General features: G+C 36.8%; 1 protein-coding gene across 1 annotated transcript; it reads left to right on the top strand.

Moving 5' to 3' along the window:
* The first annotated feature begins 8406 nt into the window (after positions 1–8406).
* On the top strand, positions 8407–16128 carry LOC149255312 (uncharacterized). Its single transcript, XM_089460454.1, has 2 exons — positions 8407–13071; positions 13203–16128. Exons 1-2 carry the CDS (start codon positions 8416–8418, stop codon positions 16011–16013), a joined length of 7467 nt encoding a protein of 2488 aa, XP_089316580.1. The 5' UTR covers positions 8407–8415; the 3' UTR covers positions 16014–16128.
* The last annotated feature ends 7420 nt before the right edge of the window (positions 16129–23548 follow it).

Genomic DNA, 23548 nt, shown 5'->3' with positions numbered 1-23548 from the left:
TAGGGAAAAATACTATGTGCATGTGTGTTATTTCTCATTGCATGTTTGTAATTAATGTTCTAAATTGTGAATTACTTTATGCAAAGTAGTAGAGTAGGTTTGTATCTTGTGATTTTGATGAGAACTTCATGAGCAATTGCAAATCTACATCATAATTTCTACATGGCATCAGAGAAGGATTCACATTAGAGCAGGAATTTCAAAGTTGTTTCTTAGGATATTCGAATTCCAATTCATTGTAGCGGGATCTATTTAGATTTGGGAAGATGAGCTTCAACGAGTTGAGGCTAGAGTATGCCTTGGAAGGAAACTCTAATTTCATCACATGGAGGGATCACATGGAAGCGGTATTGGATGAAAATGGATTGCTAGAATACATCAATACAAATGTTGCAAGATCAGTGCAACATGATGCCAAGAACCTAGCCCAATGGAAGAAAGATGTAGTCAAGGTGAGGAGAATAATATTGGAGGGAGTATGGGACCACATTTTCACCAATCTATATGGGAAAGAAACTCCTGATGCAATGTGGCAGGCAATGACAAATATGTTTCAGAATAGAAGCGACCATAGGAAACTGCAGCTCAAGAATAAACTTCGAAATATCAAGATGAAAAAGAATGTCACTATACAACCGTATCTGATCAGGTTCACACAAGTTTGTGATGATATTGCAGGAGTTGATGTTACTATTTCAGATGAATGGGAGGGAGAAAGTACAGAATTGGGAACATTTGTGGTCTAACTTGGTATAGGAGGAAATAAGGCAGAATACCAGAGATGAGACTTCATCCAAGGGAAAGGATGAAGAAAAATTTGCGTTGGTTGGAAAGGGAAAAAGAGAAAATGGAAAAAATTTCAAACCAATCCAGATTTCTGCCAAGGGGCAAGAAGAAATATTTGTCCAAAATTAAATCCTTCCATTTTCATGAATTCAAGAACTATGCCACGAAGTTTCCACAAAAAATTGCAAGCAAGAAGACCTCAAGAAGAGCAGCAGGTGAAGCCTTAACTTCACAGATAAAGCTTGAATTTATGCTTATCACATGCATGGCAGCACAATGATGGGGAGCATGTGGTACTTGGACTCTGGTGCCTCGTTCCACATGACAGGGTATAGATATTTTTTCAGTGACCCGGAGGAGAAAGATTTCCATATGCACATCGATATGGGGGACGATGGAAGGTACAATACGGCTGAGATTGGTATAGTCACCTTTCAGATGGAGTCAAGGTCCCCTCTCAAACTCAAAGATGTCATGTTCATTCTGGGCCTAAAGAAAAATCTCATCTCTGTTGCAGTTTTGGAAGACCGTGGTTATGATGTGATCTTTAGCAAAGGAAAAGCATTCCTGAGACACATAGCCACGGGATAGGTGAAGAAAATCGGGGTTCTTGTGAAGAACCTGTATAAGCTATATGTGAAAGACTGTGTTACATTAAGCACTAAGGCAGAGAAAGTGCAAGGGTGTGATGTCGATGAAATTTGGCACATAAGACTTGGCCATTTGCACCATGGTACCTTGAAGATTATGCAACAAATAACCATTGAACTCCTCAAAGGAGCACTTGAGAAGCAGGATGTATGCAAATGATGAACCTTGGGGAAGTACTCAAAATACACATTCCATGATCAGGATAGCAAATCACATGCAGTCTTGGAAAGGATCCACTCTGATGTCTGTTGACCTTTCTCGACAGCCTCCACTTCTAGACATAAGTACTATGTTATATTTGTTGATGATTTCTCAAGGAAGTTTTGGGTATTAGTAGAGCAACCTGTATGGGTAAATGAAATGGTGGAGGAATATGAATCCATTGTAAAGAACAATGTTTGGGAAGTGGTCCCAATACTAGTAGATCAGTTAGTTGTGGGTTCAAGATGGATCTTCAAGGTTCAGCGTGCAGCAGACAGAAGCATAGAGAAGTATAAGGCTAGATTTGTGGCCAAGAGGTACTCTCAAGTTGATGGAATTGAATATGAGGAGACCTTTGCTCCTGTAGCAAGGTACTCATCCATTAGATCAATCTGTGCACTTGTTGCATAGATGGGGTGGGAGACCCATCAAATGGATGTAAAAACAACATTCCTCAATAGGGTTATTGAGGAGGAGGTGTACATCGAACAACCAGAAGGCTTTGAGACATTTGATCATGAGTCTCACATGTGCAGACACAAGTGAGAGTTGTACGGTCTCAAACAAGGACCCCATGCTTGGTACAGCAAGATCGAAAACCATCTCATCGGTTTGGGTTTCACCAAAAGTGAAATGGATACAAACCTCTGTCACATCTTCGTAGAAGGTAAATTGTTGATTAATGTATTATATGTTGATGGTTTGATTTTAACTTGTGATGAGTAGTTGATCATATCTTGCAAGGAGGACCTTAGAAGGGAATTTGAAATAAAGGGCATGGGTCTCATGCACTACTTCCTCAGGTTGGAAGTATGGCAAGGTGATGGGGAATTGTTTGTCTCTCAAGGAAAGTATGCAAATGAGATACTGCAAAGATTCTACATGAATAGTTGTAAACCCATGGAGACTCCTCTAGTGACCAACTGGAGGAAGGAGGATGCCACTCCAGGTGAAGAAGTGGATGCCACCATTTATTGACAGCTAGTGGGCTCACTGATGTATCTTGTGAACACATGACTAGATATGTGCTATGCAGTCAACCAGATGAGTCAAGATATGGTTAGGCCAGCCAAAGTATTTTGGAAGGAATCTAAGCATGCTTTACGGTATCTCATAGGCACTACCCAGTTTGGAATATGGTACAAACGAATAGAGGGAGTGAAGTTGTTTAGCTTCATAGATGCAGAATGAGCGGGGAGTCCATTAGACCGAAAGAGTACATCAGGTTTAATTTTCGGTGTTGGGTCTGCAAAGGTTTCCTGGTATAGCAAGAAGCAAATATCTGTGGAACGTATCTCAGTAGAAGCAGAATACACGGCTTCAAGTGAAGCAACATGTGAGGCGATTTGGATGAGAAAGATACTTGTGGGTTTATTTGGTCAGATGATGGATCCAACTGTTATCTACTGTGATAATTAGAGTTGCATCAAGCTCTCTGAAAATCATGTATTTCATGATCAATCCAAGCATATAGATATCCGATATGACCCTTTATAGGACTGTGTGCAGGGGCAGATAATGTTGCTAGACCACATTCTGACAAAGGAACAAGATGTAGAAATTTTGTCAAAGGCCTTATCAAGAGGGAAGTTCGAGTTCCATAGGGGAAGGAGAGGGATAGTTGATAATCCGTTTCTTGCTGAGAGAGATTATTGAAAATGCAACAAGAAAATATCAGTTTGACTTTGCCTTGGTCAAATTAGAGAAAATTCGAATTTCCACATCAGCAAAAATCTTGGAGGTAGTTAACTAAGGTGACATGGCATTTTTCACTCAGTTAACTCAGTTAATTCGAGTTGGAGGGCTTGAGTTCAGTTAATCATGAGTGATTGCTAATTTGTAGCAATCTAATTTAGTTATATTAAGTTGTGTTCAGTTAAACTAGTTCCAACTGTTGGAGGAACTAGTGGAAGGTGAGTTGTGTAGTGTGACTTCAGTCGAACTTAGTGATCATCAAGTTAATTGATCAATCGGTCCAAAATAGCTAATGCATGCAAAGAATTTGAGTTGCCTAGTTGAGGTGGAGATTCCAAGGCAATGTAACATCAGTTGTAGACTATTCTGGAGTGTACATGTGTTGCATGCAACCTAATGATCAACTTGAGGAATTTAGCAATCAATTTTGGAGAAATTCCTAAATAAAAGGGGCCTAATTGTTTAAAGAATTGCACAAGGAAATAAGGGCTCAAGTAGAGGAGGAAATTGGCTAAGTGTAGGTCAGAGCTTCTCAGTGAGCAGAGAGATAGGTTATTCACTTGCAGGGTGTGCTAAGTTGAGCAAATCAATTGTAATACATCTCTATTCATTATATTAATGCAAGCAGGCATTGGGGTTTTTAGTAGATTGCTTTCCTAGGGAAAAATACTATGTGCATGTGTGTTATTTCTCAGTGCATGTTTGTAATTGATGTTCTAAATTGTGAATTAATTTATGGAAAGTAGTAGAGTAGGTTTGTATCTTGTGATTTTGATGAAAACTTCATGAGCAATTGCAAATCTACATCATAATTTCTACAATTAGTTCCTAGATTTTATTTCTTAATGATATAATCACTAATTAGTAATGCATGTTTCTAACTCAAATGCGGCATCCTTTTACAAAAATACCATCAAGTACAAGTCGCGATAAGAAGGATATATGCATTTAAAAAAAACATAGAAATACCATTAAGTACAAGTCATCTAAAGGATATATGCACTTAGAAACATAGGTTTTGTTATCTTAAACATTCGCTAATTTCCTTGTGTTTCTCCCACTATAAATTTCTCCACAATGTCAATACCCATATAATATAAATGTTTTATCACACTCAACACAACACTTCAAGCTCTTTATTTATTAGATAATATGCATATGTGAGGAATGTGTTTTTATGGTTGAAGGTTCTTTAAATAGATATATTAATTTTATAATCTACTTTGGTTTTCTTCTAGATAAGAGTTATTGTCTTCATTTCAATATGTAAATTGCAATTTCCACTTGATATCAAATTTAAAATTTCGAAGTGAATGCTCATGTGTAAGTCTTTAAATGATTTATTTTTCTAGTTGTAAATTGGAAGATTTTAAAATTCACATATATTATAATTTATAAAATATATAATATATACTCTGCATGGGGTAGCTCAAGCGGCAGTGGCCGTGGAAATGAAGTCTCACCGAACCGGAAGTCTTGGGTTCAAATCTTGGGCTACCCTTCCCCCGTAGTGGGGTATGTAATGGACATGAAAATAAGAGAGTCCTACCAAAACTTACAAAAATAAATAAATAAATAAAATATGTAATATATAAAAATTATAATACACCCCAGACAAACGCATGTATAATGTTTTAAAAAGTGATGCACTCATCCTCGCACCCATCCCTCCTGGCAACATAGTAGAAAATAAATCAAATAAACATGTAATTTTTTTATTCTTCAATGATGGTTAAATGAACAAGTCAATAATGTGTGTGTAATTTGCAAAGCTTCTAAGTCGTATCCTTTAGTGGGGCATCTGTACATTGGATTTAATTAAATTAATTGTAATATAACAACATTACATTCATTACACTCTCACCTTTGTGGGACTCGGAGGGTTGAAGATAAGAAAACCACTTTCTCTTAGAATGTCTTGCATATATTCATCATATTCAAAATATTTATCTGGCACCCAATTTCTAATTGTTCTATTCAACAAAATTATTGTGATCTTGAAACACTTATTATCTTCTCTCAGCATAGAAATTCTAAAATCTAGTCTTTTACCTTCTTAATATTGGACAAATCAATTTGACATAAGAATAAAAATTAATCATCAAATTAAATTTATTTATTTAAATTAAATATTTCTAAATATTTTTAAATTATATATTTTATTTATTTAAATTAAATATTTCTAAATTATATATCTATATATAAAGAAGGAGAGTAAAAACCATTATTCTGCTCCTATATAAATCAATAAATAAATTAAAGACTATTATTCTGATCATGTCGAAAATAAATGCTTGCTCTACTTAAATGAAAGATAAATGCTTAGCTTCATTGAAAAGAAAGATCAAAGATAAATACTATCTCTCATCTTCCTCTTCATTCAGGTTAAGCATAAAAATAAAAGATAAATCTAAAAATAAGAAAGATAAAAGAAAAAATTGAAGCGAATAACTTCAATGAAATGAAAAATAAAAGATAAATCTATCTCTCATCTTCCTCTTCATTCAAGTTAAGCATAAAAATAAAAGATAAAAAGATAACGCATTTAGTTGTGTAACGAGATAATTGCTAAAGAAAATTCGTGCAGTACGAGGTAAGAAGGCGGCGCTAACGCCACGTTAATTATTCGTAGAGTACGAGGAAGCTGACGCTGCATTAATAATTGATGACGTTGGCAGCCAGGATTCTTTCACTCTCAAACACGCCGCCCATACCACACAGTGTATAAAATCAACTTTCACAGACTCTCCATTCTCACGTCTGCTGCTGTCACGCTTCGTTTCAGTTTTCCTGTGGCTGCGAGTTGCTGCTGCTGCTGCTGAGTTCGGCTCTGCGTGCTCAGGTTTTTATTTTCCCACCTTTCTCAGAATGGCGGCCATTATATTGTTGTTTTTGAGATTGAGTCACTCAGTTTTACTTACTTTCCTCCTCTTTTTTTTATTTAATTTAATAATTCACATTTAATTTAATTTAATTTAATTTTACTTTCAAGTTGTTAATTTTTTTTTAAGTATTAATTTTACTTTCAAGTTGTTAATTTTTTTTTAAGTATTATCATGAAATCTTTTTTCACTTTCATGTTGTATGGGCTATAATTATATTTCAATTTAATTTATATGGATATTAATAATTATATTTCAATTTAATTTTGTAGTATTATAAATATGATGTATATGTATAGTTTGATTCTTTTTAATATTATAATAAGTTAACTTTTTATTTATATTTAGTTGATTTAATTCTCAAATTTTTATTAAATATACTTAAATATCTAGGTCTTGCATGTGATGATGAACTTAAATCTATCTTTTATAAGAATGACATCATTAATGAAGTTAGTAATATCATTGGTCATCTTTTTGTTTCTAATAAAATCGAATAATAGGTCCCAAAAATTAAATGACATCTAAAAAAAATTATTTTACAAATTCAACACAATACAATTATCTTTCTTTGGCCCTATACTTGAATGCAACCGGATTCCTATTTTTCACTTGGGTCTTAGAATGTAGCTAGTTGTGAATAATTCCCCCCATTTGAGCCAACCATAGCCATTAGTCAAATACTCGGGGATCAATGAGAATAATGAAATACCCAAGCACCGTAAAATAATGATCATATCACCTAGACCAATATTGTTGTAGCTAAATTTGACATTGTGTACTCTAGAGTCAATAAGATAATTGAGAAAATTGTGCAAGTAGTTCTTAATTATGTAACAACCTATGAGCTCAAGCATGAGTGTAAAAGATAGAAGAAAGATGAAGTTATCCAATTGCTTGGCTAGGACTATCACTTTTCAAATCTCCTTGGTCTAGATCATCCTAACTCTAGTCAATCCAAGGATAATGATTCTACAAGCGATAATGATAGTTTCATGCTTCTTTAATACAAGAAGGTATTTCTCACTTTACTAAAACTCACTAAAAAGATTCTAACAAGATCTTTTGAATTAGTGTATCCTTTTTAATTGAGTTTTTATTTCCAAAAAAATAAATTCTTACCATGGACTTACATGTTATTAGAAAACAAGTTCACAATACAAAAATTCTATGTATATTAAGATTTCTCCTTATATTTATGCTTCACGCACTATCATCAATGATTTTATACATGCTTATCTTTCCACTAATATGGAGAACTTTTATTTTTTTCTTCTTTGGTGGAATATACCTAATCTAATTCCCTATGCTAAATTTGGTGGAAGAATGGTCGTTCCCTACTATGTTTTTAATGAAAATCATTGGAGAAACCTTGAAAATAAATTTATGCAATGATGATAATAATGTCTTATTAGACTATCAACTAAATTTTTGGATACAATTGAACCAATTATTATAGTCAAATTCCATGTTAGCCTTAAAAAATGAGTCCCAACTAGTTCCTTTGAGTTCTAAGAGATTTTATTCTTTTGGCATTAGGACATGCCTCAAGTTACTATTTGAACTAAATAAAACAAATATGTCCAAGGTAAAGCCATTTCCATAAGTATTATAATCAAGAAAAAACGCAAACAAATTCTTTAAGAGTTACCCCACCAAAAACTTTTTACTCTAGCAATTGTCATTATTACTATTCTACTTGTGTAGTCAACAATCATGCCAATAGATCTTATCCTTTTGGCTTAAGGACATGCCTCAAATTACTATTTGAACTAAATAAAACAAAGGTGTCCCAAGTAAGGCCATTTCTATAAATATTATAATCAAGAAAAAACACACAAACCATTTCTTTCAGAATTACTCCACTAAAAACTTTTTAACTTTAGCAATTCTCATTATTACTATTCTACTTTTGCGATAACAATCCTACCAAACAAATTTAATTGATATAATAGTAATTTAATTAGTTTTTATAAATGTATAATAACATACTTACCATTTAATCTATATAATTATACTAATAATATTTTAATATTAAAATTAAACCTAATTTATTATTAAAACTACTGAATTAACATATTTAAATAAAATTATTTGCTTCTAATATATAATTAAAACATTATTTATTTATTTATCCATGATTTGATCAATTTATGAAGGGATTCTCCTTTATAATCTTTGCAGGTTATTTTTGCTTACAATGGATGCTTCTCAGTTACCAGACTTATCAGGTAAGATGGAGGAAGAAGAAGAAATGTTCACTCCCTCTGAATGCTCAAGTGAATGCTCAAGTGAGTTGGAAGAAATGTTCAATGCGCCAAGTGAGATGCCGGAAGAACAGAGTGTCAGTGAGCTTGCTCATGATGAGGTTGGCATTATAGAGAAGAGCTCTGTTTCACCAAAAAATAGAGAAGGAATGCCCACTGGGTCTGGGATTTTGGACGAGTACTCGACATCCTCACCCTCAGTTGATAACCGGCTTCCAGAAGCCAATATTGCAGATGAGATCTCACCACCACCACATGCCGTTAAGCCGTTATCCCCAGAAGCATCAAAGGATTCTGAAGACCTTAATCAACTTGATATACTAAAGGGCCAGACTGCTGTTGCTGATCAAGTTGCAAATAAGATTCCCGAAGGTCCTCTCTTTCAAATTATGAAGATTGTATCTGACAAGCAGGAATTGAGCTTTGTAGACAAGGTCCATCTTCCAGAAGAACAGATTTTGGGCCTGTGCAATAGAGTTTTACCCAATTCTGCAGATAACCATGAGTATCCTGATATCAGAATCGATTTTAAGTCCTTGAATCAAGTATCGTTGCCCACAGTTGGCTTCTATGGGGACAAGAGAACGATGGGTAGAATATTGAAAGAAATGGGCGCGATAGATGATTCGATTCATAAGCAAATGGAGGAAGAAAAGTTTGAGGCAGGCTTGTACGTTGGTCGTTTGGAGCAAGTCATCATTGTTTTCTATTGGCATCAAGAAACCCATCTCAAAGATGCATCAAGGAAAAATGTCTCATGCAATTTTATACGCTATGTAGTGGACCTTTGTGATGATGTTTATGTGTGCGTTGAAGATCATAATCTTCTTGCAGCAACTCCGGCTGATTCTGTGGTCAGCGGCACAACTTCTTTGAGGACACGTCCAAGACGAACGGAGAAACTGAAGATAGGCCGTGTTAGAAATTCCGAAAATGATGTCACGGTTTCGTCTGGTTTCCACCTAAACATAGGAAGGCATATCAGTACTATGCAACCTAGTATGCCTAAACACACAATGTTCTTTGCTGAAGGATATCACCGCTGTGCTTTTCTCACTCCCAATTATAGAGGGTCAAGAAAGTATGTAAAACCTCAAAAGAAAAATGGTCAGGTTGCTGCACTTGCGTCTGAGTTACAGACATTATCCAAAGGCTATGATCTTGATTACACTAGGCTCAGCAATGCGGACTTCGTTTCTCTTTTAAAGCATGCTACATTGCCAGAGTCACAAAGCTATACAGAATTGAAAGATTCCTTTCGGGTTCTCCGTGCAGAAAATCAAAAGTTCGATATTCAATCCGAGTTGAACAAATTAGTGGAGCAAATATTGCAAAATTTTCTCCACGTTCTACCTGAGTACTGCAGTTTTATTCGATATTTATCAGACTCGGAATCTGAAGAGAGCGGGCGTGTCGCAGCTCAGAAAATTGATCAGATTCAAAAAAATCCGTTCCAGCAGCTGGAAAATCAGTTGGCTACCATTTGGAATGGCAAATATCGTGGGAAGAAACTGCTTTTTGTGGGCTCAGATATTAAGTTTCGTCCGACGGATGGCCGGATGGACACAAGATTCATCGTTGAAAGATCTGGAAAGTCTGCTCACCCGGTTATGTTGGAAGAAGAGGTTATGTTGAGGTGCACAGATAAAGTTAGCAAGACAGAAAAGGCAAGGTTTACCAAATCTGGAGTCAATGAGAAACTCCCTGTGTTGTCTGGTGAGCAGCTTATTCTGAAATTTCAAGATGAAAGAACTTTAACAGGGACTCTAGAAGTCTCGAAAGATGCACCCCGTGAAGGGGAAAGCTATTTTGATCGCAAAAAATTAGCAAGCATATTTACTAGTTGGGGTAGGCAGAAAGAGCTTTTTGATGGCTCGGAGATTAAGTTTCATCCCACAGATAGGGTGGACTCAAGGGACTCAGCATTCATCGTTAGAAGATCCGGAAAGTCTTCGAACCCAATTATGTTGGAAGAAGAGATTATGTTGGAAGATAAAGGCGGCCACAAGACAGAAAAAGCGAGATTTAGCATATCTGGAGTTACAGATAAACGCCCTGTAGTGCCAGGTGAGCAGCTTATTCTGAAAGTTGAAAGTGAAAGAACGTTAAAAGGGCTTCTCGAAGTTTCAGCAGATGCACTCCGTGAATGGGTAAAATCTTTTGTTCCTAAAAGATTACTAACCCTCTCACAGAATATTGTTTTCTTGGGTTTCCTTTTGAGCAATGGCATTTCAGAGCAGATGAAGAGCTTTGGTCAGCCTATTATAAACAAACTACAAAAGCAACAATGGCAGAGAGATTTCACAATTGAGAAACGGCTTCTTTTGGCCTTCCTCACTAGCGACGCCAAGTTAGACCAAGTAAAGAATTTCAGTAACATGGAACAGTTTCTGACTTCAGGTAGCCTTGATAATATTTTGGCTGAAATAGAAAATGGGAAAGCGGACTGGTCACCGGAGTTGCAAGAGTCTTGTGTGCAGTGGAAAAGAAAGTGGGATGGTTTTGAACTTGATGAGAATTTGGTAGGTGCTGTTTTTGCCAATGAAAAATGGAAAAATCTTTGTTCATCTACATACAAAAATGCAAACGAAGAATTCAGAGGAAACATCCTATCAATGATTAGGAAGGATATCCAGCCCCGGCTTATGAGCAAACTTGAATCCCAAAAAAAAGCAAAGGAGACACTTCAGGAGCAGCAATTGAAAACTAAAGAGGAAAACTTTCTGACTGAAACAAAGAAAAAACTATCCCAAAGAAGAGACAATGGAAAACGTATGTATATTACAAGCTGCTCTATTCCAAAAGAAAAGTATACGTTAGAAATCTCCAGCGAGGAAGAAGAGAAGCCCAATATACAATGGATGATTGTAGAGTTGCCACCAAACAAAAAGGACATAGACGAGTTAATTTTAAATCCAATGCATTGCATTATACCCTCTTGCTCGAACCCTTTTGAATTGGTTTGCTGTGATCCTGAGAAAGAAAATCTGAAAAAGGTTGCATATCTGAAATCTGGTGAGTTGCTTGTTTTTCTTCACGACAAAGAACATAATAGGCTGGACTTGTACATGTCCCCCAAAATTGGACAATTTCTACATGGGAGAAATCTTCTTCACTCATTTAAAAGGGGTTTTGATTTGGTAGCTTTTGATGAACGGACCAGATTCCTGGCTTTATATGATGCACAGGGTTCCAAGGTTGTAATATACAGGCTTGATGAATCATTCCGGAATATAGATTGGACAGGCGTGGAAATCATGCTCAACTTGTTTTCTGGAAGCACAAATATAAAATGGATGCAGTGTGTTCCCGGGAAAGCTGAATTGGTTTTAGTTGACGACACAAACAGGCTGAGAGTGGCAGAACTCCATCACCGGCCATTGATGAAGCCTAAGAGTATGACACTCTCATCAGACTTTTTAAATGCTTTCATTTCTGGGGATGGCTCCTTTCTCTTCGTTTTCCACACACCTGCAAAGTTTTCAGATCAAAAAGAAGAATGTGCTTCATCTTCTGCTCAAGGAGCTGCACAAGAAAACAAGCCCACGTCGGAATTTGAGCTGAAAGTTTACATGTTAGGCGATGCCATGTCTTTCTTGAAGAACATTTCATTGAATATAAATGTTGAAGATGTTCGTGATTTACAGGTGAAGCTTGTATATTATGGTCCTCAGATTCACCTTGTTGTATACTCTGGTGTTGTACCAAGCTTTTCTTCTAAAATATTGAATCTAGTCTCAGCGACAGAAGCTTTGGAGTTTGAAGAATTAGGAAAACAAAAATCTACCTCAGAAAGAGATCATAAGAATGCCATGGACCGGGACTCTCAGAATACTAGTAGTGCTACGTTAGACTACATCTATCACATTTTTGATAAATTTGCAGTTGATCCCGCGCTATTTAGAGGGAGTATCAGGGATCTCAACTTCCATGTTTTGCTCAAGTCAAGAGACACCACCTTTGGAAAAGACAGAGGGCAAGGGAAATATGAAGAATACTTGAAGAATGTTATTGGGCGGTTAAAGCAAGAAAAAGGAAAGGACTTTTCAAATCTCAGGATTCAATTCAAAGTTCAAATGTCTGAAAGTTGCGACTTAAACAGTCTACATCTCTCACTCCCTCACAATCTAAAAAAGCCTTTGGGAAACTGGGTCCGTCAACTTATATGTCTTGTACCCGTCCAAATAACTCGTGCTGAAAACAATGGATTACAGCCCTTGCTTGATGGGCTTCAAATACCTCCACACCTCACTTATGCAGATAGCATATCACTAGCAACTTTGTTGCGCTTCGGGTTGTATGATGCTGTCCTGAGTCAGTGGGATGGTAAAATCAAGGTTGTCTCGTCAATGGGCAAACAGAGTAGTGGTAAATCATTCTTATTAAACCATTTATCTGGCTCGCTTTTCGATGTAGCTGGGGGGAGATGCACTGATGGAGTGTGGATGACAGTTCGAATGGACTCAGAGTGCCTCTATGTATTGATGGACTTCGAGGGATTAGGCAGTTTTGAGAGAACAGAGCAAGAAGATATGTTACTCTCAGTCCTAAATGCTGCCTTGAGTAATTTAACAATATTCAACAAGAAGGTTTGTTTTCAGAACTGTCTTATTCGTTTGCTTTTACTGGTTTACCATTTGATTTTCTCGTATTAAATAGTGGCCTTAGCTTTCTTCTTTCTGTTACTGTAGCCACTTTGTGATACTTGCTTCTTATCCAGGATTTTCATCTTGACAAGGAGACGGAAGTTATCTTTCAGCGATTCCAAAGTGGGGTAAGTTTGGTGAAGGAAGATAAAAAACTATTCAAAGGAGTGTTCTACATAGCTATCAAGGATGTTGATGTCTCTGATGTAGACGAATTAAAAGATGAATTCCGTCAGAAACTTCTCCAAATTTGTCAAAGATCCCGTGAAAACTTTCTTACCAAGATGTATGGAGGAGTGGTTGAACTTGCTGCAATGGCTCCTTTTACTCGAAGAGAATATCATCAAGAAAGCCTATTTGATATTGCTTTGACTGTAGAAGAGTTGGGACATAGTTATGAGAGTGGCCGTGCCTTCTTGACAGATTTGAAGCTTGTCATATCCCAGATAGCAGTGAAGGATTGGACCTCTGTAGATATGAAACGTGTTGCCATGAAGGTGGATATCCTTCGTGGGAACTTGGTTTCTGCTGTTAAGGCAGGATGTATTTCTGTGGCAGGAGCCAAAAAGATGCTTACGAATTTTGACTCTCAGGAAGAGGTAAGTGATGCTCCACTAGTACTTCGGGATCTCTCCATTGATTTGCAAGATACTGGCCTCGAGCTTGCGCCTCTAGATGAATCTACGTCAAAAGATCGGATTTTGAGTAATCTTAGATCAATACTAGATGGAGTCTTTGATAGAAGAGGCAAAACAGGTGATTTATGGCACTCTAAGTTTCAGGACTTCATAGAGGCTTTGGCTGCTAGACGGTATGATCGAGTTCAAAGGTGGCTTCGCTGCAACACCGCAGAATTTTCTGGGAATGATGATGTGCAAAAGTTGCAACTGGAGGCAGTTCTAGCTCTTGCAGAATTGAAACAGGGACTCTCTGTATGTGGTTGCAAATGTTCTGTTTGCTTTTGGCGATGTGTTTTAGAGAAAGGCCATTCCTCTGATCACTCTTGTATGGGTAACCATGTTTGCGCTGAGAAGTGCACGTATTGTTCTCTCGAATTACACCAAGACCAGGAAAATGAAGTGGAGGAATGTAAGCATTTGGCAGGCCATGAAGGGAATCATGATTGCAAAATGAAAAATCATACATGTGCCGAGATATGTTCTTTATTTGACAAATCATCCAATTGCAGCAAATCTTGTTGCTTGACAGTCGGACATGAAGGTACTCATAAGTGCAATTCATCACAACATTTGTGTAACATGAAATGTTCCCTTCCGAGCTGCAAAAATCCCTGTGTTATACAGATTGAGCTTGGGGATCATGATAAACATGCCTGTCATGAAAGGTTTTGTCCCAAAGATTGCATCATGGAGGGGTGTCCTAGAAGCTGTGGTTACAAAGATCACTTCCATGAATTGACAAGTGATGAACATCTCTGTGGTGAGAAGCATGGTTGTCCTAAGGAATGTGAAGCCGATGGAATTTGTGAAATTCTCACTGAACTTGTGCGACACACACGCTCATTTGAGGGCAGAAGAGGTTCCTTTGAGTACATACATTTATCTGAACAAAATGGTAAGAAAAAGAATTGTTGCATTGACATTCCACCTTTTAAAACATCCCATGATGGTGTGCATCTTCACACACAAAATCCAGATGTTGTGCATCACTGTAACGCTAGATGTCAAGCTTGCGGGTATTTTTGTCCAAAACCTATTGATCACACTGGTTTGCATAATACTGTTCATGGGAACATGAGGAATGTCAATTTTGCATCAGACCAGGAAGAATTCGATATCCAGGGTAGAAAGTATGCTTGGGGGGAATCTAGTGTGGCAGAAATGTGTAACCTGCATTGTAAAGCACAAGGTCGGGGTCACATTCATTTAATTCCTTGTCCCATGAACGATGGTTTGCCTTGCACTAGTCATATCTATGATGGCTCTCGGCATGAGACAAGAAAATATGGCCCAGATGTGGATGTCCCAAAAGATGAACTTACCCATGAGACTTACTGGATGCAAATGCGGTTTGAAGATCCCTGTACTGAAGAAGATCAGAAAGAGTTTGCTCTATGCAATCATCTCTGCAGGTCAGAGGAGCATAAAGACACTGATGGTAGTTCCACAAAATCTTATTGCGCAGAGAAATTATGGCATGCCCCTGTACAAAGAACTTCAACGCCATCCTCTGGAGGCCACATAACTGCAGATGGTCACCATTTTCTCTGTGACCATTTGAAGAATGTACCGCATCACGTGGTTTTTGTTATTGACAGGTCTGGTTCAATGTCTACTCCTGATATAAGACCAAACTTGGCCAAATGTATTCCTCGTCACAATTGTAGGTTGGGCTGTGTGTATGAGTCTATTGATAGATTCATTAAGACTCGGCTTAGAACCTCTAGCGATGATTCTGTATCTGTGGTTCTATTTGATGATACAGCAACTCTTGCCCTAGAAAGGCAAGAGATGAAAGAAGATATAGTGGATGGTCTTCTTCAATATGATGCATGGGGGGCAACTAGTTATTCTTCTGGTTTGACAATGGCAGAGGAGGTAATTTGTCGGGGTTCGAATGATCCTAATGTGGAGAAGAAGAAACCAATAATTATTTTCTTGAGCGATGGTGGAAACAATGATGGACAAGATCCTCTATTTTTTGTGAATAAATTGAAGAAGACAGAGCCAAAGTTGATATTGCATACAATCATGTATGGAACGGATCCTGCAGCTTTTATCTTGGAGAAAATGGCAGAAATTGGGAATGGCACATTCCAGCTCAGTCTTGATGAACTGCAATTAGCACGAAGCTTTGAGAATTTAGCGATTAGTCTGGAGCCTAACGTCGTATCTGTAATCCCGGCTTCGAGATCAAATCCATAGACTGAAAGGTTTAGTATAATTTACTGCAATTCTAGGATCTATTTTATTCAAGTATCTGCAGGGGCCTTTATGAGTTCAAATTTTTTTGTTTGTTGTAGGGTAAAGCAGCTAACATTTGCGTTCCATCTGTCGTGGTTTCCGCTCTCTTATTAGATTTGTTAACCCAGCTCTACTTCTCAGTGACAGCTAGTTCATTATCGTATGCAGCGCGATGAGCAGAAGCCAGACGGAATGCTTTCTATTTTGAATATGCGTGGATGGTAATAATATCCTTTCTAGTTTTGCACATATTAAGAGTACAAGAAAGATTGCCCCATATATGCATTGCTTCTGCAGGTCTGTAATCTGCACTCTGCTAGTATTGTCTCATATCTTTGCACATTGCCAATACTGACGTCTCATATATCAATTCATTTCACTAATCCTTGCACTTAAAAGTGCAGATATTCGCAACAAGTGCCTCTACAGGTCTACTAATAAGAGGATGGTGCATTCATGAGATGATAGTTGGGAAGAGATTTGCATGGTAACTAGTACACATTCCTTCCTATATCTTTTATTTCGACCTCTTCCTTCTACATGTGTGCCTTACTAAATACTTGCATATCAAAAGCTGATTATCCCAACACTAACCACTGATCACTGTTTAACATCATCTGCTGGTACACATGTAGCAGTAAAACAAAACAAAGAAGACATTACTCAAAGTTGACATAATTTTATTAGTTCATGAGCTGCAGGGTATGTTGCTTGTCAATATGCAGCTAAAGAGGCTTCCAGAAATTAATGCATTAAAAACACACATTACCGTTAGTGACATCTTCTGTTGGAGGTTAAAAGGGTTGGGTTTGTGAGTATTATTTGCATGATATTGTCAAGAATGTAATGTGCAGAATCAAACATTAATGTGTAGCATGTGAGATAAGCATAACAGGTGATGTATATATTCCTTAGGTTGCTATTAAATCATCTTTGTCCTGTGGGCTTAATGGATCCCACAATGAAATTGAAAGCAAATACCTAGATAGTGACCTTATTTGGCCAAACTTTCTGCATCCCATGATCAAGCTATTTTTTTGTAAACTTAGAAATATAGATGCAAATCAATGGCTAATTATCCCAACACTAACCATTGATCACTGTTAATATCATCTGTTGGTACACCTGTAGAACAAACGATGAACACTAAAGCTGATATAACTTGATTGGTTCTAGAGCTGCACGGCATGTTGCCTGACAATATGCAGGTAAAGAGGTTTCCAGAAATTAATGCATTAAAAAAGCACACATTACCATTAGTACCATCTTTTGTTGGAGGTTAAAAGGGTTTGTCAATATCTGCATGATATTGTCAAGAATGTATATGTGCCGACTTGAGCGTTATTGTGCAGCAGCATGTGAGATAAACTTGTCAAGCTAGGTATATATTCCTTAAGTTACTAATAAATTATCTTTGTGCCATGGGCTTAATAGCCTGAGCATCTCGTGCCATGAAATTGAAAGCAATTATTGAGATGTTGACTCTTATTCGCCCAATTTTCCTGGCATTCAACCTTTTGCATGTTAAGCTACTTTTTTGTGGAGTGATAAATCTGTTTTTTAAGTTGAATCCAGCCCAACTCAGGTTTTCAATAAACAAATGACTTTCATGTCTAAAAAGCCTAAGCTTAATAGTGTGTATTTTATTTTGCAAAGCCTGTTAACATTTTTTTAGAGAGTTTTGTGACATTATTGGGTGAGTTTATGTCTTTATGTTTTGCTACATCTTAGTACATTGGTTTGATGGATATTTTTGCTTATGTTGATGCAGGTACTTATAAAGTTTCAAAATGTTTGCCAAGAATACTAGAGCTCATAATTAGTGTTGATATGTATGGAAAACTGCCATAGACGAGAAATCGGGGTTATGACTCTCTATTTATTGTTTTCTAAGCTCATAAAGGAATCTTGCACTACTTTTACTTGTAGGGTGAATTTTTTAGACTACTGGCTTTTGGCATTGCTGATGAAAGAAATGTTAATATCAAAATAACTTGGGAGTTCTGCTTGAGCACATTGGACAATTTACAATGTTTAATGGCGCGTCTCTTAGATGTTTTTCTTTACTATTAACATTTTTTCTATTTTAAAATTATATGTAGAATGTGAAACTCAGAAATCTAATTCTCAATCGCGATTATTTTGATACTATTAGATGGATGAATGATGATGAACAAAATAAAAAGTCAGGTCCATCTTTGTTTAAAAATCAAAATTACGCATAGCATTAAGTGATAAGTGAAACTGACAAATCCAATTCTTAATTTGGATTATTTAAATACAATAGAATGGATAAAATACGATGAAACAAATAAATATTTAGAGCCAGCATTATTTAAAAACCAAATTAAACCTTTTTGAGGGAGGTATGATCTCAAGAATTGTCATTACAAAAATTTACTTTGAAATAAAAGCATAAGAGACGATTGATGGTTAAATTGTTCTTGGCATAATTATCTCTTCTTCATGCATGGTCTATGACATAGGAACTATTTGATTGTTCAATAAATTAAGTGACTTTGTAATGTTTGTTCTTTCAAATATATTATTTTATGATTCTTTATCCTTCCTTGCGTGGCTCATAAAATAAAAACTAGGTGATTATTGAATGAAAGAAGTGACATTGTAATTTTTGTTCCTTCAAATATGATTTTTTTGGGGTAAACTAAGGGTTTTATATTAGTCAAAATCAGCTTTATATGGATTTGAAAAGATTACCATAGTGACCATAGAGGATGCTACTCTCCTCAGTATACTACATACTTCGATTAGACCAACAAAGTCTCAAATCCCACTAAAACCAAAGGTTGATAACCCAAACTACATTAGATCTAAGGCCATAACTGGCCTGCAACATTTCCTAACCAACCCGCACAAAGATCCTAGACATATTTTCAAAAAACCATAAATGCTAGCAGTCTATAAAACACAGATAAACTTTCCAAACTTTATATAACCAAGTCCATTTTTCACGACCCATTCACAAAATAACATAACAAGAGAAACAACCAGGGCTTAAGCGCTTCAACTGGCCATAGACCATAAAACAAGAGAAACATGATAGATGACACATGCCCAACAGGTTGGCCCTGTAACCACCACACAGATTGCCATACAATGAGGAGGATAGGAGAGATGCCAAGCACCCATCCTTATCAACCCGAAGCCTTCCTAAAAAGGCCATCAAACTGCACCTCTCCCCACTGATCTTTCTAATCATTATCAGAAGAAGAAACATTTGTTGGTGCCCTCGCGCTAGAACCAAGAGGATTCATCAGGTCTCCCCCATCTGATTCACATGCTACGTGACTTTCTACATGATCCAAATGAGAGTCGATTCTATCCAAACAAAACCCACTAGTTCCTGAGCATTCTCTTGACATCATCCAAGGATGAAAAAATATTGTACTTCTCCACTTGTTTGTCCCTCAAGACGAGGCCTAATAGGGTGCTCATTTGCTAATGAAGAGCCATGGAGTTTAGGTATTGTTGCTTCCTACCCCTAGTGTAACTAGGGTCAGGAACTCAAGCTAACAAGTCTTCCATGAGCTCCAAATCTAAGAGGGAATGTCTTTTGACCCCTGCTTGTGTATTAAGATTATGAATTTCTTTGCGTGTTTTTGGTTGAACAACGTTAAAAAAGGTGGCAACCAAGTCATGGGCAAAAGGCTTAGCACCACATTTCCCTTGCTGGAATCGACCACCACCCCTCCACCTGCTCCTTCCTCTTTGCCTTGACAACATAGTTGAATTGGGGGTCAACCTCCAACAACTTCTATGAGTTCCTCTACTTGTAAAAGAACACAAGAATGGATGAGACCCAACACCAAAAAGACCAAGAAACCAAGAAACTAAATCATCACAGAAGCTCCAAACATTTGACCGAACTCCAAAAATAACCCAATAATTGAGACAAAAGGAGCAACAACCTCCTCTACAAACTTATCACCGTTGACCATTGAACCCAAACACACCATTAGGAGGACCAAAGGACTACAAAACCGAGACAAACACAACCAACCACCAAATTTCGCTGACCAAAGCTTATCCAACCTAAGACCACACCAAACTCTATAAAGCCCTCGTAATTCACTTTGACCTAGACTCATATTCCCTAGCTTGTGTCTTGAGTGAGGACCACAGACCAAAACCTATGAACAAATTGACAGGAAAACCCGAATTAATGCTACTAACCAGGCTTGGGAAAGACATAAAGCTTCATACCCTAATACTTCGAGCTTAGACACAACTGATGACCAAAACAAATAGACCAATAATAATAGATATAGAACCAAAAAATTTGCTCCACATAAAAGAATGAACACCTCCAATGGCCCTTCTAGAGAGCAATCTTTGAGTGGCCAAGCACATGGCCAAACGTCTAGGAAACCCAACACATTCAATCTAAACTTACACAGGCATGCACACTCACCTCCCATGCTTTCAATTCTAAATATTATCCACTACATGATGGGCCTAACGCATTCCAACTTTTCCAAGAAGAAAAACAAAGAGGCCAAGGACCTTCCCTTGACTCCTCTCCATTTACCACAAGTTGTCACCCCGTCCATCCAAACCAATTAATAGAATCACACCACCAACTATTAGATTGCATGCAAAGGCAGGCCGTGTCCTACCCCCATTTAATGCTTGATCTGAACTATGGGGTGGCAGGTGCAACCTCTAAGAGCCTCATTAAGTCCATATTAACACCCCCATCAGGGGTGTTCCTTCAAATATGTTATTTTGTTGGTATAAAACTATAAAACTATATATATAGCAAATTATCTTGACTTCTTTTGGACAAAGCATAATTTGGGAATTTACCAAGCCCAAATGAACCCTAAAATTGTGAAGAAATTAGATGAATACCTAAAAAGGTTGAAACCATTAGTTTTTTATCCTATCCAACTTTCCTTTTACCAAGGCAATCCTCGTCCTACTTCCAAACCTATAATTATTGATAAAATATTCAAAATATGAAGAAATAATGGGATTTTGTGTGTTCAACAAAGAAATCACTTTTAATGTCTGTCACTTAGATTCCATAATAGAGATAAAATAAATAGTCCCAATTTAATTTCCAATGCATACGAGAGCGAGATTTTATGACCGATTCACCACTTTGATTCAAGTCTAGCCTTGAAATCTCTTGCCATAATTGGAAACTCCCTACCAAATTGTGGTTGCAGATGTGATTGTGCTTTTGTGAAAGAGACAAGAAATCACTCAAAGGGTTGTTCTCTGTGGCCCCTTACAAATAAACCAACCCATCACTTTCAAGTTCAACATCTGGTCTGACCTTAGGTTTCCCACCAGACAAGAACATAATTATAGGAACAGTTAGTGGGATTCTTTTTTAGAGAAGGTTTAGGGTATATTGGGAAATAGTTTCAAGACTAGCCTTGTCCCTGCACATCTTGGAAAATACTCTGTTGAAGGTGATTCTACGGAGTCAAAGGAGGGAATGTTTGTTAAGTGCTACACTTACTAAGTATACCAAGTCCAGTTGTAGCTTTGTCTCTAACAACCTCTATATAATTAAGCAATGCACTCTATTTGGTCTATGTTTAATTCATAAATTTGAATTCCCCTCGTGTTTCAACATGCTTTTCCTTAGATTAGTTATATGGGCTCCCTTTCTTAATTCACAGGTTTGGATAGAGGCACTCTAGTGTTTGGTTTCCATAAAAAAAGGTGTTTCACAGGAATTTCTTCAAACCTAAAGGCCCAGAATTGAAGGTGATATGATTTTTGGAAAATATTGTAGGCATCTGCATTACCTCCACTAGATGATTGAATTGTAGTAGGTCGAGTGATGAAATAGAGATCAATTATATGGTTGTACTCAATCTTCATTTTAATAAATGTTTATTATGTGGTATGTTTTTGCATAAATGTTTTCTATTAAAGTAGGTGGACAATGTTGGATGTTTAATATTGAATAAATGAGCATTATGAATTTCAAGTTGTTTAATTGGACAGAGAAATATAAAAATTTTGACCATTTTCCATTCATCTTCAATTTTCACTGTTGGGTTTCTCTATCAAATATTTTTTGCTCAAGACCTTCATCAAGACACCAATGTCCATTCTCAGTTATAACTATATCAACAGGGTGAGGGAACTAACATCTATTGACACTTTCATTTGTTTAGTTTGTATTGTTGAAAAAATGAATAGAATTGTCAAGTTATTATAGTTGCTAGACACTCTAATAGATTCTACTATTAATGGTACAATCAAAATCAACAAATTCACTCTCATAGATGTTCAAATATCTTATAGGATGCACAAGAGAAGATTAAGTTTCTCTAAGTCACAATCACAACAAGATGAGCTACAAAAAAGAATCAACATTGTGAACTGGTGTACATAATAACTCCCTTTTTTAGGTTGAGGTAGATTCCCATCAACAACAAGCACTTGCTCAGATCACTGAGGCCACTTCAAGAGAAAATTTACATGAAGATGCAAAGGTTCAACTTGCACTTCTCAAGCCCATCATTACACCTTGGAAGAAATTAATAGCAACAAGAAAAAAACCAATCTTGGATATGAAAAGGATGTTTTCTTTCACATTCCAAACTATTTTAAACCAATCTAGTTTCAGAGTGTTGGATTTCTTCAGGATAGTTCACCTTCACCTTCTCCACATCTTGCTCCTTTTCCAAAATCACTTTAGATTCGTAGATGCCAACACTATGATCAGTTTTCCCATGTGAAAGATCAATGTTCTGATCTTCACCGTTCTGAGCATTGCAAAAAACATATTCATCATTCAGGCAAATGTTCTAGGCATAAGGGTCCTACAAGAGTGAAGATTCACCTTGGATGGATTGCTTCTTGGCAATGGTCTTCAACAACCAAGAAAATATATTAGTCATAGCTTAGAGTTCTTTCTCAAGTATTGAAATGTCTTGCAGTTGACCCAAGTGGATATTGGTGGCCATCCACCTACTCTAGTGGCTCAATGCATAGTTGTCAATCTTGGTAGTTTTTCTATGGTTTTTTCGGATCCTAAACTTTGGGGGTCGTTTTGAGGCTTTAAATGATGTTTTTTGATTTGGAAAAGACCCAAGCTATAGTCATATGCAGAGCTTGGGTTGGTTGAAATGTGTAATTCTTGGCTAGACCTTTCCAACAATCTATCGACCACGCAAAAATAATATTGTATGGAAAGTTATGAACCTAGGAAGATATACCAACTAACTCTAATGGGGCCTACAACCCTTTTCGCATTTCATCTCCTAGGGTTAGGATTTTGTATTTTTAGGGTTTACTCATTACTTTTGATGTTAAAAATGGCCTTTTAGCCTGATTTTAACTCACTCTAGTGAATGATCATAGCCATCACATCTCTTCTCAGAGATAATCTACCACCATTGAGGTAGTTTGTTTCATTCTATATATTCATAGTTTCAACACCTTCCATTTATTAACAGAAGTCAAGTTTCTTTGTGTATCTGTGTTTTGGTTATAAATTTTTATTTCAT

Source organism: Pinus tabuliformis, chromosome 7, assembly GCF_031772625.1.
Source record: "Pinus tabuliformis cultivar Carrire ecotype Pingquan chromosome 7, CPIR1, whole genome shotgun sequence".
NCBI lineage: Eukaryota > Viridiplantae > Streptophyta > Pinopsida > Pinales > Pinaceae > Pinus > Pinus tabuliformis.
This window is presented reverse-complemented; position numbering and strand designations above follow the sequence as displayed.

Excerpts from the sequence above, each read along its gene's own strand:
- LOC149255312 (XM_089460454.1), top strand. The coding sequence starts at position 8,416 with ATGGATGCTTCTCAGTTACCAGACTTATCAGGTAAGATGGAGGAAGAA. Across the intron at positions 13,072-13,202 it reads TAACAATATTCAACAAGAAG|GATTTTCATCTTGACAAGGA; the intron begins GTTTGTTTTCAG and ends CTTCTTATCCAG.